The following is a 20,253-nucleotide window of genomic DNA, read 5'->3' on the forward strand; positions in this document are numbered from 1 at the left end:
CACAGTGTTCAGAAAGCTTTAGCATAATGATCTGAGCAGAGGCCTTGAAACTGGAACTTCCATATTCTCATCTTAACAGATTCTAAGTGTTTTTATGTTATTAGCCAAGATGTGAAACCTCTTCGGTCTGCAGTATACGTAGTTGGAAATGGAGAACCTCAAGGTATTTGTGCATCAGTTACTTGGACATAAAATTTGAGTAATTTTTGTGTTAATTTTGAAGTTGTTACATTATAGTTTCTAATAAGGAACATTTGAGTAAGGACATTCAGGATTCACCAGTAGGAGTAAATTAATAGTTATATTCATGCATGGCACAATGACATCACCCAAGTATGTACAGTGATACTGCCACCCCTCCTCCTTGCCCATCTGGATGTGAAAATCTAGGATGGCTCAAAAATCCTCCCTATACTAGACAAATCTCTCTTCACTCCTGGGTGAAAGTTGTCAGCTCTGGACAGTAGCCAAGACATGACTAGGAGGGAAGCCAGAAAAGAAGAGAGCCAGTGTCCAGGAGTTTTAAGAGTTTGCTGGCAGTCTCAGATAGCATTGTATTAAGTTACATAAAAGGTTCTTAAAACTTTCTGTTGCAATGCAATTTCTTAATTAATTATTTAGATTTAAATCATGTCAAATGCTGTTGCAAATAAAAACGGCAAATCAGATTGTCCAGTCCATTTTTTAATTCCAATTTTAATTTCACAAAATGTTTCAGAGTTCTTGTTTTCATTGTTTCTTGTTTGGTTTCATAGGATGTTTCCTGTTTTCTTTTATATAATGGTAACCTCTTTATTAGGATATGCCAAATCCATTAAATAGATTTTAAATAAATGAAGATTAATTTAATGCTCCCTTGCAATTCAAAGCTCATTAAACCAAAACTATGAACTTTAAGAGATAAAATTCAACTACTGCCATATAAGCTCCCTCCATTTTCTAATAAAAATAGTTGAGATACCTATTTAGAGTAACCAAGTAACAATTAGAATACCTCAAACCCTGAATGTTTTCTTACTTTCTTTGACCCAATTATCTCAACCATATAAAAAGATACAGTTTGTACCAATACAAAGTATAGTGCCAGGAAAGATTTTTAACAAGAGAATTAAAAAGTAATTAACCAATCATTTAATTATTAAGAAGCTTGAAAAGAAAAAATCAGTTGACATAAAGCATTTATGCAATGCCTCAAATAATAAGTTCTTGAGTTACTCAAATAAGATAGCAAATACACAATACAAAGAGTAGAGCTCCCATTTGAGTATATGGCACACACATCAGATTTGGGATTACAATAGTGCAAAAGCACTATTAAGTTAATATTGAAAAGTTAAAGAAAGATACAAATTACTTTGTTTGAACCTACTACATGACATGATGTGTGTCTGTATGTGTGGGGTGGGGGGTAGAATCCCAAGAAAAACAAGTATACTACTCAACATCTCACGTTATTTTTCTGAGAAATGATATGCATCAAAACACAAACATACTAGAACTTATGACATTTCTTTGTCATGTAATAAAAAAACTTGAATAAAAGGATAAATCTAGAGATGTTTAATGAGGTATTTGTTTTTCTATGCTTATTAAGTTCTACATTCTATAGGATTGAGACTATGAAATGATAAAATTGTTTATACTGTAACTTTTTACAAACCTTCCCCACCTTCCCCAGAGTTGTCATTTACTAGTAGATTAAATTTTTATTTTATAAAAATATTTTATAGTGGGAAAAATAATTCTGTTCATAATTATTTTGAGTTTAAGAATATAATTTTATCAAATAAAGTTATACTAATAAATATTTGTAATTATAATACCTTAATGAAGGTATTAGATTAAATCTTTCCAGATTTAATATTGACTTTTATTAAAATTCACACAGTTAATTTTAAAATACAGAGGAACTTGTGTAAATTTAAAAAATTGTAGCTATAACCACACTCTCTTGGTAGCATCTTATACTGGCATTTATGTAGGGAAATCATAAAACAAACATATTTTGGTTCCTCTTTCTAATGCTTTAAAACATATCCACAAAGGAGCTAATGGCAAATATACTTAACCTCAAGGGCAAAATAAATTGCTAAATTGTCAAATTTTACTAGGATTAAGCAATGGAGCCACATCTTTTTGTGATTTCTATCTGATCGAATACTTGGTATTCTAAGTTTTGACATGAATTTTTTTTTAAGAACACATGATGCTATTTTCAGAAATATTATCTACATTTACACTGGCCTCAAATAGTACATGCTTTGCAGAACATTTATTTACATCAGTTTTCTTTTTTTTTTCCGTTTTCTTTTTCAATAGGTTATTCTATTAAACATTTTAAAAAATCTTACATATTCTGAAGACTCTTATACATGGGATAAGCAAAATATTGTAATGAATAGGCTGAAGAGAATAATGGTATAATATTCAAAATTAATTTAACGTATTTTTTCATAAGTGATAGTTTCATATTATTCATATGAACATTTGTATTTTTTGTTTAAAAATGTTTAATGGGTAACTTCTTAAATCAGAAATTTGTTGCTTACTACTTTATACTTGAAACCTTTAAAATGTAATTCACAGATGTCCAAAAGCTCATAGCTTGCTTGGAAAAACAATTGCTAAAATCCAAATATCAAACAGAGCATCCAGCTGATGTTTGTGATGCAGTGGTAGGTTAAAGATACTAAAGTTTAAAATCAGCTTAGAATAATCCCATATTGAGTATAAAATGATAGCCTGTCATCAGGAACAGGCTGACAGAGCCAGGTCCAGATGGGAGACTGGCTGGGAAAAGAGCTGAGGCAGGTGGGAAAATGATGGGAACCTGACGGCAGACAGGACTACTCCCTCTGCTGGCAAGGTTCTCATTTGCTTGAATTTTTAACTAATGACTGGCTTTTCTTTAATTATTTAAGATAACACCAATAAATTATGTAAGGTGTTCCTTCTTTAGTTGGCTGTTCTGCATTTGCACATTTTCAAATTCATGGCATCCTATTTTTCACCAGATTAATTTCTCAGAGATATAAGGATCCAATGTTTCACCAGGAGGTCCAATTATTTATCTTGTAATTTAATTGCATCCTAAGCATAAGCAAATGTAGCATTGCTTTTATGATATAAGGCCTTTAAAAATTAAGAATGCCTTTGATTTTATATTTGTTGATATATGTACCTTCTTGAAGAAAAACAATTCTTGGGCTACAGACTTCACAATCTCTTTCTCAGGCTCTGCATAATGCCCCGTAATGAAATAATATAGAAATGAACCATATAAATCAACTATACAGGGAACAAGGAAACAGCATGTCACAGCAAAACAGCATAGATGTACAGCGCCAAACCTATCTGATAATCTAATGATCTGAGTTTATAGATATTATGTACTAATATGTAAGAAATTAAGAATTAATGTTTACATAAAAAATTTGATAAATTTTACAGAAAAATTATTCAATATTTGATTTTCAATGTAAGTTAATAGCTGCAGCAAAAACATTTAGTAAAAATCTGTTCTAAGATTTTGGCCTACAACCAGAAGCTCCCAGAACAGGAGGGATCAGCTTTTTCACCCACTGTTCTCATCTGAATCCTGGCTTAAAAGCTATTCCAGCTCCCAGCTTTCCAGAAGGCTCCATCCCAGGAATCCCTGCCTGCCATTTGGTTTGCTGATTTTAATCTCTCAGGACTTTCTTACAGTGGCTCTACTATGCTGAACTGGCACTTGCTTCTAGAAGTGAGTTATTATTAAACCTGTAGGTCAATTGTGGCACTAACAACTCTTTGGAAGCTTTCAGCCACAGTGTACAATTTGCTAGTCTAATTAAATATTAATTCTGTGTGTTACATTTTGTGGCTAAGAGCTTTTATTTTCCATCATCAGCCTGGAAGAGAAAGAGGTTACAAGGCTAATTTAATCTCTCCCCTGGTCCTCCCCAACATTCAAGATTAACTACATAGGGTGCGAAAACATTATTAAAGAAGCAGAAACTCTTTATATAATAATAATACTGTAATTAATAGCAAAGGGCTAAAACATAATGTTAAGATATAATATATGACCTCATACATAAAGATCTTTAAATTATAATTAGTTACAAGCACATTTCATTTCAATATTAAGAAATAAGTATCTTTTTTTTGAAGACAGTAATCTTTCTTTAAGAGAAAGTATGCATCCAGGTATATAAATAGGAATAACTCAAAACTTACATTTTCTCACAGGTATTTTTCAGACAGCTTGTAACACCAAAGATTAAAAGCTTAATAATTTTATTGTAAAAAAAAAGCAAAATTAAATAAAGTTGTATCTATTTTCTATACATAAAAAGTGATGAAGTCAAAGATAGTTTATAATAAAAATAATTAATGTTAAAGATCCTTTCCTCTTTTTTCTTCTACCATGTTCAAGTGGACTGAACACAGAGGTCCCTCTCTGCTTCTGTTCCCAGAACAGTTGTGTCCATGCCTGGACACTGGGCATTATAAAGACTGCAGTCCAACAGCCAAAGATTCCATATGCCCAAACAGATGACTCAATCTCCATACTGTGATGAGACATTTCACTATTTCTATCATTGATATATTTGAAAATTTTGGCTCTAAATAGTACTTTAACAACCACCACCACTACAAGGAAGTACAGTATGAATCACCATATGAAGTATAACATCACAAAGTTACCTTAGAACAAAAAAAAAGTTTTAAATTAAAATTAATTTTCTTTTTATGGCTTGCTGAATATGCTCTGGTTAGATTACGTATAATGAAAGGTTTCTAAATGGTAATTTTTTCCTTTAGAGATGCACACTTATCTTACTGACCATTTCAAATGTTTATGTTATATTTAATGTCCATATTTACACTAAGATAAAATGGTACGTACTCTGCAACTAATTCTCTATATAGACAGAAACTTACAGAAAAATTGGGAGTTTATTTGTGTAAAAAGTTTCACACATCCTTGGCCAAGAAAGTAAATTAAATACATATGTATAATGCCTACAAGCTAAGACTTGATTTAAAAAATTGATCAGATACCAGAATATGTAACAGAAAACAGAAGAAAATAAAAACTGGAGCTTTAAGAATTATAGGTTCTTATAAACAGCCTACAGTAGCAAAGTTGAAACACAGTTCTATTATTTGTTATTCTAAAGAATAATAGATTCTGTTTACAATGCACCAGACTCATATGAAGTTACTAAATTTTCAGAGACTAGAATTTGACACATATGGTGCAAAATTAAAATAGGTTTAATACAATTCAGTTGACTTCTTAAAACTGTTGCTTTTTAATCTTCTAAAAATGTTAATCTCTTACAATCTACTTCAGACTAGTTGAGAGAAGATCTAGAAAAATAAAAATCAGATTCTCAATTGAGAAGATCTTGATTAAGGAACTCATGAAAAATTGACAGACAGAATATCTGACTTTATCTTTTAGTAATTGATAATTATGATCAAGAGATTAAATCTAATCTCTAATTTTCATCCTTAAATATTCTCCTTAATAAAGTGCACTTAGATTACGTTATGTGACAGAAGGTGATGTTATGCTTTCCTATAATGATGCTTTTATAAAAAATTACATTAAAAATATTTTCCAAAATTTTATAGTTATAAACTCACAAAAGTCTGTTGTTCCTTCACCATGCAATTATTTTTAGTTCTTGTTTTAAGAATAAAAGGTTTCACACTGAGGGAAATTCACAAGGCCACTGGAGTCCAACTCTCATAATCCCATATTAGTGGTTAGTTCTAAGCAGTCCATTACTTGACTTAAGAGTTTAGCTGCTAAGATACTCAGCATGAACACAAAAGTTTATGGATGCGAAAAGACTTGTTCTGAATTTCTCTACTTTGAAACATTCATTCATTCCAGTGGGTTCAAAGCTTTATTACATTAATGTTGTAAAATATTAATCTGAAAATATATCAATTAAAATAACACACAAATCTTCAATTTTCAAGAGACATTATAACAAGACATTTTCTTCCTGCTTTCCTTCAGAAAATGAGTTTTCCTTGGTATAAACTAACATACTGGTGATGGTTTTCTTCAAAGAGATAGATGGGGAAAAAAGTCCACAGATCAAATTGTTAGAAAACATAGGTTATATGATAAAAACTGAATAAGACTATTAACTGACCAAATGCCAATGATGACCAGTCAAAATATGTTTTAGGCCACTTTCAAATCTGAAATCTATTCTGAATAAAATAAAGTTTAAATAGTTTATAAACTAATGTTCTGTAAGCAAATACATTAAATGCTGGCAATATTTAGAAGTATTCTAGAATGAGAAAATGTTATTTAATATTTTATCGTGAATAATGTCAAAGAAGTTTTCATCCCTGCATTATTATAAAATTAAGGAGGAATTTTTTAGGTTGTTGTTTATATTTAAAAATTCCTTTAAAAAGTAGGTTATGACAGTTGGAATAAATTAGCAATAATAAAAAGTAAATTTTCTTCCTGAAAGGTGTAGAAAAATAGCCACCCCCCCCCCATTTTAATCACAATTCTAAGTTCTTGGATATTTATTTCCTGACAGTTTCAGGTAAAAGTGCTTTTGATCAATAAAAACAAATCAAGAACAACCTGTCATAGATTGCGTAAATAAAATGCATTAGCTAAGAGAAATTTATTTTCCTTTCACCTTACCAATGAAATCATAATAAGGCATAAAACTAAATTTTTTTTGGCGTAAAACTTAATTTTTATTTCCAAAAAGAATAAATGTTATTGGTTATCATTTTCTTCAAGCACACAACTGTCACTAGGAATTGAAAATAAAATTAATTTAAAAGGCACAAAATGTTATATAATTTGGAGGTGGATGACAGAGTTCACTAACAGTGAGCCAGTTCCCATTCATAAGACCAAAAAAAATTATAGCTTCATATCTTGCTGATATGGAAATCAAACAGTATCCTATTGTAACTGCTTCAAAGGTATCACTTTGCAAAAAACCTCATTAAAAAGTTTTGAATGGTGCACAAACATTTCTGTTTCTAACAGTAAATGGGAAAAAAGCAGTAGCATGTTCAATATACCTGAAATAGAACAACCTTTAAATTAGAAATTTATACTTAAGTTTTAAAGAGTTGAAGTAATATTTCTCATACTTAAATAACACATAGTAAGAGTTTCAAGGTAGGGTTTTAGTTATTTTTCTTAGATGTAACCTTCACTCTTTTTTTTTTTTCAATCCACGACAACCTTCATTCGACAACAGTTTTGAACAGTTGAGTTGTGAGAACGTGAGCAGCTGCTGTTATTATAACTAAAGGTCTGTCTACGGCTTGAGTCTGAGAGACCACATGTTCGGCTGTCCTCTCATCTTGCCATCCTCACCAATTAACTATTAACATGGAGGGCTGTACACATGCTCTGGGGGGCTCTTTAACAGGCTTCTTGGCGAGTGGAACAACTACACAGCAGGGATCTGGGAACTGGGTAATGCTGGAATATAGGGGAGCCGGCCATAGTTCTGCTCTTTCTAAGGACACTTTACTCCATAGTCTAGCATGTAACAAAGTCTGTATTTAACTTGGCCATTTTCACATACATTTTCAATACAATGTTTCTGAGCAGATGCTCAAACTATTTTCTAGAATGAGATATATTAATATGAGTAATGTTACAACCTCACAGGGAAAATTGTTTAAGACGATATATTTTTTAAGACATTCATAATATATTTGATGAATAATTTTAATGCTTTCTTAACAGATATTTAGAATTTATTTTTATATATTTGCTTCAATGTATGCTTGTTATTTTTTCCTGTGCTGTTATGGAAATAAGTTTTAACCCAAAGAAAATAAAAAAAAAATTCCAAGTTCAAAGTTGTGAGGCTGAACACAAAATATTTCAAAGGCAAATTTGAAAATAATTCTTTTTCATTCTGCTTGCAAAAGTCTTATTATAACAATAAATTCAAGTCAGTTTTGAATCTATGTCATTATTTTCCCTATTTTAACTTTTCCCCCTCTTTGCAATTTCCTTAACTATGTGTTCCTTCCCTACAATGAAATTAAACATGGGAAGCATGCCAAAAGTATAATAAAGGGTAACTAATCATTACTGTACAAGTCTGACAGAATGCTAATAACTAAAGAACACTGATTGGCTGTTTTACCAATTTAAGAGATATAGATATTTTATGGACTTTTAATCTAGTGATATTTTACACAAAATATTCAACTAAAGGTATCACAACTCTATTACCTATAGATGTTTAATTATATGACATTTCCAAAGATATGAAACTACATTTCTATTTCCTACAGAAACCACTTTATTATCAAATTCCAAGCTCAAGCATCCAAACACCTACATATACTCATTTTCTGCTCCATCCGTACTATCTTTTACATTGCTGAAAAACCTCCACAAGGATCAGGACCTTGTTTGTCTTACGCACTACTATATGCCCACAAGTGTCAATGCCTGCAGTAAATATTTGTTAAGTGAATGAATGAGTTAAATTACCCTTAGACATTCAATCACCCACTTAAATCCTGACTCAGTCTGTAGAATGGCACTTGTCGCAGCGGAGAGGAAGCTGACGTATGATGTTAGAGAGTACAACACGGTGATGTTACCATGATTTAGCTGGCCATCTGACTTCATGCAGGCCTCCGGGTCTGTGTCAGGCCTAACCTGTGAGAAGACTCTGTCGGAGTCTTGTATGGAAAGAGAAAGAAAGCTGAGGATTTCTACTGCTTTGGTGCACTTGTACAACTTATTTTTCTGTCGCCTGATCTCTGTTCAAATTCTTGATTTCGGAAGTCTTTTTAAGTAAGAATAGTGAAGGTAGGGCGCCTGGGTGGCTCAGATGGTTAAGCATCTGCCTTCAGCTCAGGTCATGATCCCAGGGTCCTGGGATCGAGTCCCGCATCGGGCTTCCTGCTCCTTGGGAGCCTGCTTCTCCCTCTTGTTTCTGTCTCTCATGAATAAATAAACAAAATCTTTAAAAAAAAAGAATAGTGAAGGTAATGATTGCTGACATATACTGAGTGTTAGTACTGCGTCAGCACGTGTTGTCGCTAATCCTCTGAATTCGGCCTTCTGCACCCCATTTTTACAGAGGAAGAAGCTGAGGCTGACAAAGTTAAGACTCGACTAAAACCATATGACTAATTGAGTCTATCTGTCTCCAAAAGCCGAGGCTCTTTCTGTCATTGAATGCTACCTGCGCACAGTCTGTTTCTTAATTTTGACGGTATTTTAGTCCTTCCATTGAGTAAGCTGCATAGCATGGTGGTTAAGAGTATGGTAATTAGAGGGTACTGCTCTGGTCTAAATCCTGCCCCTCATTAGTTGTGTGACCTAGGGAAAGTCACTTCAATTTTTTTTGTCCCTTGTATCCTAATCTGTAAAATGGAGACAATAATAGCACCAACCATATGGGCTTATTGTGAAGATAAAATGAGTTAGTATTTGAAGACAGCTGAGGTTTGCAACTGGCCCAGAGATATCACTCTGTAAGATTTACTAAATAAACTCAGAGTCCCCTGGTTCTGTTTATTCATATGTCTTTGATTAGCTTTGTAAGCATAATACTTCCAGTTCTTATTCTCTTTCCTTAGCCTAAACATTGCGATTTTCCTTGCGGTCTTTAAGAGTTATTCGGAGTTTTATCCCCTATTTACATCATGATTGGCTTAAGCAAACTGTTAAGTCTTATATTTTTCTCCTAAGTACTTTGATATTAAAAAAAATATATGGTGAGATGTCATGCTCAAAGATCAAAAGAATAATTTGTTTCTTTTAATAGCTCAACTGATATTAGGGCCAGAAAACTACTTATATGATAGCTAGAAAAATTGCCGAGGGAAGAGACTATGGAAAATGGGAAAATTTTAGATGGATGAGCAGTCTTTAAAAAAGATACTCTCTATTTTGAGGAACACGTCTTAATACTTGCTCACATTATTTAACCTTAGACTCATCACCAAGTCTGACCCTCCACTTTCCTATTTTCATTTCAAAATAGTCTTTTTACTGGTACTTTAAAAAACATAAATTTAAACTGTATCTTTTCCAGTTATATAAAGTTTTAAATGTATCTGTAAAATACCAAAGTGCAAATATTGCATAATGTTCAGACATCCAGTCCACCTTATCATCTCAATCATTATTTAACTGGTGATATAGATAGGACGACTTGAGCTCATCTGATAGTATGACCGTTGTTTCCTTACACAGGAAAATTTGAAAAAAATTTTTTTCCTTTTTCTTGCATTGATCCCTTTGGACTAAATAAAGAAAATTACATGTATACATGTGTTTATTTCATAATTGTTTTTCTTTGCTTTGCAGTTACACATAAGGAAATATGCTTCCATCCTTTTTTCCTCCCTTGACTGCAATGAAACCTTTTACTTAATCTTTCACATGTACTAATTTATCAAGGGTTTTAGAATGATAGTTTTCTCTTGAAAAATACTGAACAATAGCCATGTTAGCCTAGAACTTTCTTCCTAATGGAAAGTTACTGTCATTGGAGGTAGTTAATAATTCAAGATACAAAAAGATGTAGTGTGACAGAGGAAAGAGTAAGTTTTAAACAGATCTGAGTTTGATATTAGCTTTAAATATGTAATTAAATATGTGACTTTGCCGAATCACTTAATTTCAGTTTAATCTTGTTTGCAATTGGCATTACGCCTATCTTGCAAAGTTTTTGTGATGATTAGGGCAGCTAGCTATATAACTTAACAGTGAAGATGTTGGAGTTTGGAGTCAGGGAAAGACATGAGTTAGAACATTACTGGCCTTGCCACTTATTAACTATGTGACCTTGTAAAAATAGAGGTAAGGCTTGTGGTCAATATTCAAGAACATAATGCTTGTAGAGTGCTTGGCATGTGGTATGTGCCTAATAGTTATAGTAATAGCATAGTTGCAGTCCTAGTAAGAGTAGCAATATTTTCACCAGTATCTGATAAGTCTCTTCCAAAGTTTACTTATCATCGTAATCAAGAAACTCATTAAAGCTAACCAAATTTATTAAAGTATTAACTTTATAATGACTTAACATCATTAACAATGCAAACAATTTAAGTATGTGTACAATGTCTAAGATGATTAGAGAAAGGAGTTTCCCTATGATATTCATGTGATTGTAAACTCACAATGTTAGGTTCATGCACCATCTGTAAAAAGCCCTTAGCGGAAAAATAAATTATCCTCTTATAAAATTATAAATAAATTCTACTGGCCAAGGAGGCAAAATTCATTTCTTATTTATGCCAAACTTTTCAGTCATAAGGCTTGAAATATGCTGGTATATCCTGTATATAATTAAGGTAACTAAATGACATTTTAACAAATTGGCCATTTGCAGATAAGGTTGGGGTATGTTAGAAAAAAGATGCTAAAATCACATAATTTATAATAAAGATCCAAGAAGTTTCAACAATCAGATATTAGAAATTATTTCCTAAGTAAGAATCATTATTTCTTTAACATTTATCGAACATCTAGAAAAAGCCTAGTTGCTGTGCTAGGAATCTTTATACTTTATTGTCTTTAATGATGTATTATTATCATAAACCTAAGCTGGCAAAAAAGAAAATTATAAATATGTAGCCCTAACTTCCCAGAGACCACAAAGCATTAGATATATAAGATTAATTGAAATCACATATATGAGGCAGACAGTAAGTACCTTGGTAAATAGTAATACTAAAAAAAAGAGAACTAGTGAATGTAAAGTGTGTTAACATATAATTAGAATGTTAACTAATAAGTCAAAAACAATTTGAGAACATGAACTAAAGTTGTGCAAAAAATTCAAATTGGAATACATTGACTTGTTAGTAAAAGATAAAACTACAAAACTTTTAGATGAAAACATAGGAAAAAAACCCTAGAGAGGGCAAAGATTTGTAAAATGGGAGGAATAGGGGAGAGAAATTGCTAACCATTAAAAAAATTGGTAAGTTAAACTTCATTAAGATTAAAAACTTCAGCTCTTCAAAAGATACTGTTAATAGAAAAGGCCAAGTCATAGACTGGAAGAATATTATTGCAAAGATATACCTAAAATATTTAAGGAATTTTACCATTCAATGAGGAGATAAATGACTCAAAACAATGGACAAAAGACAGACAAAAGAAGACAGGCAAATAGCCAACAAGTATATGATAAGATGGTGAACATTATTAGTTATCAAGGAAATGTAAATTACCACAATGTCATACATTTTACGTGCACTACAATGGCTAAAATATGAAAGACCAAAAATAAAAAGGTTTGGAAGGATGTGATTCCTAGAGAGATGAAAATACATATCTGTACAAAGACCCATACATTAATGTCCATGGTAGCTTTATTCATAATAGCTTCAATCTGGAAAGAACTCATGCCCATCAGTAGAAATTGTGGTATATTTTTACATTCAAAAACTAATCAGCAATAAAAGTAAACTGTGGCACGTATAACACTGTAGATGGTGCTGGTATTAACCAATATGATTGTTTGATACTGAATAATGAAATGTGTAAATATTTGGAAGATCTGCATAACTCGGTGAATAAATGCCTTCCAAATGACCAAGGAATGAAATGTTGATATCTTGAATGGGTAAAAGACCCATTCAAAGCACAAAATAAGCCAATGCCTTTTAGTGTAACATACTATGAAAAGGTTCACTGATACAGTTTTTGATTCCACATTGTAATCAATGTTTATAAAACTATTACTTTTTGAGTTTCAGTGTATATTGAAAAAGAATATCCACAATTATCTGAAAAGGCTATTAAAACAGTTCTCCCTTTTCCAACAATATATCTGTATGAAGTCAGATTTTCTTTTCATTTTTCAACCAAAACAATATATCACAATGGATTGAATAATGAAGCAAATATTAGAACCTGCTGTTTTCTACTAAGGAAAAATGTAAAAACAACGTTACTCTTCCTGCTAAAATTTTTGTTTTCTTTTGGAAAATCATTATTATTTACAATTGTGTAATCATTTTATTATTTTAAATGAATTCATAAAAATTTAAAAATTTCTTTCAGTTTCTAACATGGTAAATATTAGATACAACTCAAATGAAAAAAAAGTTGAGATTGTCCATAGTTTTTAAGAGTGTAAAGAGGTTCTGAGATAAAAAAGTTTGAGAATCACTGGACTAAAGTTCTGATCTGATATCCTCATAACTCTGCTATCAGATTTACCAACTATTTTGTAACTTATCTTTTTTTTTATCAGCAGCTTTATTGAAATAACAATTCACCCATTTAAAGTGCACAATTCAGTGGTGTTTTAGTATTCACAGATATGTGCAACCCTCATTCAAGGCAATTTTATCACATTTTCTTCACTTTAAAAAAAAACCCAAACCTTCAATCTTTTTACAAATCACCCCTCTGCATATTCAAAGTCTCCATGTCTCACTACACTCCAAACCCTAGGTAACGCTATTTATTTTCTGTCTCTACAGATTTCCTATTCAGGACCTTCATATTAATGAAATCATATAGTATATGTTCTTTTGTGATGGCTTCTCTTACTTGGCATAATCTTTTTTAAGGTTCATCCATCTTGTAGCAAATATTAGTCCTTCATTCCTTTTTATAGCCAAATAATATTTCATTGTATGGATATAAACATTTGTTTATCCAGGCATCAGTAATGGAGATTTAGGCTGTTTCCATCTTTTGGCTCTTATGAATAAGGGTGCTATAAACATTCATGCACATGTTTCTATGTGGACACATGGTCTCATTTCTCTTGGGTATATGCTAATGAGTGGAATTGCTGGGTCATATGATAACTCTATGTTGAATCACTGAAAAGTGCCAGACTGTTTCCAAAGCAGCTGTACCCTTTTACATTCCCACCAGCAAAGTATGATGGTTCTAATTTCTTCACCTTGCCAACATTTACTGCTACCTTTTATTTTACCCATTCTAGATAATGTAAAGTAGTAGTATCTCATTGTAATTTTGATTTGCATTTTTGATGATTCATGATGTTGAGCGTCTTTCATGTGCTAACTGGGCATTTGTCTATCTTCTTTGGAAATTGTATATTCAAATTCCTTTCCCATTTTTTACTGAATTGTCTTTTTATTATTGAGTTGAAAGCATTCTTTATGTGTTGTAGATACAAATCTCTAATCAGATATATGACTTGTAAATATTTTCACCCATCATTATGATTTCTTGATGGTGCCCTTTGAACATAAAAGTTTTTAATTTTGAGGTGCGTGGCTGGCTCAGTTGGTAGAGCATGTGACTCTTCATCTAAGGGCTGTGAGTTCAAGCCCCACATTGGGCATGGAAGCTACTTTAAAGAAAAGAAGTTTCTAAGTTTGATGAAGTCCCCTTTGTCTATTTTTTTTTCATTGTTTGTGCTTTTGGTGCCATATCTAAGAATTCTTTGCCAAATCTAAGGTTATAAAGATTTTTCCCTAAGTTTTTTTCTAAGAGTTTTATAGTTTTGGCTCTTACATTTAGGTCTTCGATCCATTTGAATTAATTTTTGTACATGCTGTGGGGTAATAGTCCAACTTCATTCTTTTGCTCATGTGGCTATCTAGTTGTCCCATCCCATTTGTTGAAAAAGATGATTCTTTTCTTATTGAATGGTCTTGGCACCCTTGTTGAAATCAGTTGACTGTATGGATTTATTTTTAAACTCTCAATTCTATTCCGTTGATTTATATGCCTATTTTATGAGAGTACTACACTGCCTTTTACCGTTGTTTTATAGTAAATTTTGCAATTGAGAATTATGAGCCCTCCTACTTTATTCCTTTTTAGGATTATTTTGGTTATTCTAAGTCCTCTGAAATTCCATAGCCATTTTAGAATCAGCTTGCAAATTTCTCCCAAAAAGTCAACTGGAATTCTGATAAGGACTGCATTGGATCTGTAGATGAGTCTGGAGACTATGGTCATATTAATTTTGAACCTTCTGATCCATGAACCTCGGAAGTTTTTCTATTCATTTAGATCATTAAAAATTTCTTTCAACAATGTTTTGTAGTTTTCAGAGTATAAGTTTTACATTTTCCTTGTGAAAATTATTCCTAAGTATTTTATTCTTTTTGGTGCTGTTATGAACGCAACTGTTTCCTTAACTTCATTTTCAAATTGTAACACAAGTTTTTAATGTTTATCTCCCAACTAGAGAGTAAGGTCTCTGAAAGGAACCAGTATCTTGTTCAATTTTAAAATTTCACTGATATAAAAAGTGGGCTATAGCACTACCAGTCACTCAAAAACAGTGTAGAAAAAATGAATGAATGAATAAAATAGTAAAACACAACTCAATAACTAAATTTATAAGAAATGCAGATTTTTCTCCCCAATTTGTTGAGAGGCAAATATTTGGATTTAAGAAATCTTGATGTTGAGAGGCACCTCACTGGCTCAGTTGGGACAGCATGCAACTCTTGATATCAATTTGGGGTTGTGAGTTTGAGCCCCACGTATTTACTTAAAAAAAAAAAGAAATCTTGATGTGAAAAGTCAAAATTTTTTTCTGATTAAGATTTAATTTTTATTTTGCTAAAAGTTTGTAATTATTGAAGAGGAATGCTAACTTGAACAGTAGAAAGTTGCTATGGTAACCCTCAGAAAGCTCAAAAGCACAAGTCGCTGACAATGTATGGGGATACACTGTCAATTACACTTCTTGTGCAGGAAGGAATACAGTGCTATATCAGACCATCTTAAAATGCTTAAATAATCACTTAAAATTGTGACTTTTTATTAAAGGAAAGTATGAACCTTTTCCTATACATTGAAGGAAAGCTCATGAAGGAATCCTCATGAAGGATTCATGTGTCACAAACTTCACATGGTCCTTAACAAAGTCTCCGCTTTAACCCTTATACAGTATGTTTAGATACAGCATCTTAAAATGGTATTTCTTTATCTCCTTGGCAAACTCCAAATTTCAATTATATCTCATATTTCTGTTAATGTAGTTATATGTAGAGTTTGCATAGACCCACGTAATCTCACCAAGTACAGTCTTGGTTTCTGTGATTTGCTTGAACATGTCATTGCAGTTCAGACCTCAGTTGCAAAACAGGGATAATGCTTTACTTGTCCAAAGGCAGAAGCCTAGCACAGATGAACCCCATGTCATTTCTAGCTCTAAGATAAAAGATAGGAGATTCACTAGCTTTGAATGAGTTCTAGAATAAAAACCTGTTACATATTCTAGTATGTGGTTCTGGAATCCATTTTCTGGGTTCAAATCATGGTTTCTCAAGTACTGAACATTCATCTAGTTTCTTAATTTTTGTGTGCCTCAGTTTCTTTATGTGTAAAATGGAGATTGTAACAGTAGTTATATCAAATTTTATAGTTATACAGTTATATAAAAATTTATAAGAACCGTTAGATCCTGACTTTAAGTGTTTTATATTTATTAGCTGCTATCACTATTGTTATTATTATGACTTCCTAGAGAAGTAAAGGAAAACAAAACTCAAAACTCTTCTGCTATAAATGTCATTTTAAATTATAGTGTTTAAAAAATTTTTTTTTTATTATTAACATATACTGTATTATTTGTTTCAGGGCACAGGTCTGTGATTCATCAGTCTTTCACAATACACAGTGCTCACCATTGCACATACCCTCACCAATGTCTATCACCCACCCACCCATCCCCTACCCCCCCTTCCCTCATAGTGTTTTAGTATGTACATTAGAAAAAGTGATTTCAGTGATTTTGCTTATTTTGATTTTCACATTCCATTCATTGCAGCCAATTTTTTTTATTATTTCTAGTATATATAATATATATACATATAAAATAATACCATGGAAAAATATATGATGTAATTCTAGTTTCTCTATTGCCTGTACAATAATAATAATGATGAAAATTGTTCCAAACTTGCCTCTTGAACAATCTTTTTAAAAAAAATTTCTTTTGAGAGGGCACCTGGGTGGCTCAGTGGGTTGAACGTCCGACTCTTGATTTTGGCTCAGGTCATGGTCTCAGGGTCATGAGACTGAGTCCTGCGTTGGGCTCCGTGCTGAGCATGGAGACTACTTAGGATTTTCTCTCTCCCACTTCCTCTGTCTCTCACCCTCCACACCCCTCGCCCACTCTCTCTCTCAAGGGAAAAAAAGGAAATAAAAAAAGAGAAAATAAAGTTTTTTTTAAAAGTTTTATTTATTAAAGTAATCTCTACACCCAATGTGGGGTTTGAACTCATGATCCTGAGATCAGGAGTTGCATGCTCTTCTGACTGAGCCAGCCAGGCACCCTAGCCTATTGAACATTCTTTTTTTTTTTTTTTTTAAGATTTTATTTATTTATTTGACAGAGAGAGACACAGCGAGAGAGGGAACACAAGCAGGGGGAGTGGGAGAGGGAGAGGGAGGAGCAGGGAGCCTGATGCGGGACTCGATTCCAGGACTCCGGGATCAGGACCTGAGCCGAAGGCAGACGCTTAACGACTGAGCCACCCAGCCGCCCCCCTCTTGAACATTCTTAAGAAAAGGACTTTTTGAGCCGTTGAGGAAAATCTTGCAAAGATCCCTCTTTTTCTATCTGGGGAGGACTGACCTCTTTTCCTGAGAGTGTAGCTTCAGGAGGTTTATACATAGAAACAGCAAGGGAAGAAGGGGAATTGTCCTATTCAGATCAACTTTTTTCCTTCAAAATTTTGAACGCGTAAAAAGATATGTAAAATTTACCATTTTAACCATTTTTAAATGTACAGTTCAGTGATATTAAATACATTCATAATGTTGTGCTACCATCACCACTAACAATTTCCAGACCTGTTTTCATTTTGTAAAACTGAAACTCTGTACCTATTAAATAATAACTTGCCATTCCCTCTTCCCCCCAGACCCTGGCAACCACCATACTACCGTCGGTCTCTATGATTTTTTTTTTTTTAAGATTTTATTTATTTATTTGACAGAGAGAGACAGCGAGAGCAGGAACACAAGCAGGGGGAGTGGGAGAGGGAGAAGCAGGCTTCCCACAGAGTGGGGAGCCCGATGTGGGACTTGATCCCAGGACCCTGGGATCATGACCTGAGCCAAAGGCAGACGCTTAACGACTGAGCCACCCAGGCGCCTGGTCTCTATGATTTTTAATACGTTAAGTACCTCATGTAAATGGAATCACAGTATTTGTCTTTTTGTGACTGACTTATTTCACTTAGGATAATGGCCTCAAGATTCATCAGTGTTGCTGCGTATGTCAGAACTGCCTTCCTTTTCAAGGTTGAATAATATTCCGTTGCAATATAGGCCACATCTTGCTTATGGATTCATCTGTTAACGGATTCTCAGATTGCTTCCACATTTTAGCTATTATAAATAATGCTGCTAAGAACACAGGTGTACAAATATTTCTTCAAGACCTATGTTCAGATCAGCTTTACGATTAATGAAAAGATATCAGTAAAAGATATCAACCTCATGTCACAATATTATATGTTTACAAGAAATCAAAGAAAAAAATAATAACATTATTAAAGATGGACTTACCATACACTCACTGTATATTAAAACCACAAATACACAACAATTTAACAATCTAAAGTAAAAGACATTTTCCTCTCTGGCATTTCTGAAATCTGTTTTACTTAAATGGCATATGAAAAGAACTTATCAGACTCAGACTCATAAAGCATTTATATATTGCACTTCATTATGTCACACTAGTTAGGAGAAAGAACTTTTGGGACAATTTGTACCTGGATAAGATGTGTTGGCATTGTGATGATACAGGCTGAAAGAGAGGTTCGTAGAAGACCACGGAGAACATACAGGAACTTTGTAAGGCTGTGGCTGTTGTCACAGTTTTCTGTACAGCAAATGTCATCTCCCCACAAAGTTGAACCAAGATTCTGGATTCCTATTCTTAAAATGTTTTTCTGTTTTTTCTAGAGAGAAGTGGGAGGGAGGTAAACACATTAGGTTTTGTTAACCAGTAGGATACCTCTTTTACTTTTCTTTGCCAGTTTTTAAATTTATGAAAGATTAGGGAGATAATGTCAGTAGAGGTGGTAAAAACCTTTATGTGTAGTTAGTATAAGGCAATAAAGGAAATCTTCATTATTACAAGAGTGCAAAAAAACCCCAGCTGATTTTTTCTTACTTTTGGAAAATTTGAAGAGTATCAAAAGTCTCAAACTTCTATATTTTAACAGTGACTACTCTAAGGATTATGTTTGAGGCGCCTGAAATAATATATAAAAAATCAGTTGGCAATAAAGAACACCTAAACCAGAATGCTTACAAACCATTCTTAGTATTACAAAATTCTACAAGTCTTTCAATAAACTATAATTTGCTCAATATTTCTCATTTAATGCTCCTGTGTCCAATGCCTGGTACTTTGTTTGAAAGAAGTTTAAAAATGTGTGTTTTGGTTTTACACTCTATATATGCCTTTACTTATTCTTCTTGAAGCTATTTTTACAAAATAATTTAAGTTCATTGCTTTCATAAAATTGAACAAGTAAACATCTAGAAGTTAAGACTACTGATATTAAGGTCACAATAGTGACTAATATTTCCTGGGAAAAGAACATTTAAAAACCATTAAATAAAACCTAGGATGAGTATCAATAAGTGTTTGCCAGAGATGTATTTATAACAAATTTTACTGTTTGGGTTATTCTAACTGAACAAATGTTTTACATATGCTTTCCTTAGCAATCTGGCAAAATTTCTGGGCAAAGGAGGAGACATTAGCAAAACCTGGTGCATGGAAATAATTGAAAAATCATTACTACAATTCCAATGGGGAAAGTAAGATTTCTCTCCTAAAGCAAAAGTTTGGAACATGTGTCATTTTTGAGTGTGACTTCTGATGAAGCCAGATCCTACAATATATCACTTGTTATTGCTATAATAAAACTAATAAAATTTATTTAACTAATATAATTTATTAACCAACCACTATCTCCCTGATATTACAGATGAAAGTTGAGTTTGTGTATTTTTGAGAATTTATTAACAAAGGAAAGTAGGGAAAATGAACAAAACACTGAAATGTTAGAAGAGGAAAAACAAAAGGGGACAATAATTAGTAAAATGGAATTATAAGACAGATATTCACAGTCTGGACTGTGTAACTAAGAAGATGTGGTTTTGGGCAAGACCCTACACTACTTAGGCATTCATTTTCTCATCTCTACAATAAAAAGGATAGAATAGAACATTGTACTATGAGCCCATACAATCCTTCAAATATATAAAGGAACACAATGAGTTGGATAAAGCTA

At 32.7% G+C, this 20,253-nt stretch overlaps 1 protein-coding gene across 2 annotated transcripts in view; it reads right to left on the reverse strand.

Moving 5' to 3' along the window:
* The window catches only part of ELP4 (elongator acetyltransferase complex subunit 4), a 250,305-nt gene that overhangs the window by 125,727 nt on the left and 104,325 nt on the right, over positions 1–20,253 (reverse strand). For both annotated transcript variants that reach the window (XM_044919304.1, XM_021684719.1), the window contains exon 7: positions 18,718–18,906. In XM_044919304.1, the coding sequence (XP_044775239.1) occupies positions 18,718–18,906 (189 nt within the window). The remainder of the gene's footprint in view (positions 1–18,717; positions 18,907–20,253) is intronic.

This window comes from Neomonachus schauinslandi, chromosome 11 (assembly GCF_002201575.2).
Source record: "Neomonachus schauinslandi chromosome 11, ASM220157v2, whole genome shotgun sequence".
Taxonomy (NCBI): Eukaryota; Metazoa; Chordata; class Mammalia; order Carnivora; family Phocidae; genus Neomonachus; species Neomonachus schauinslandi.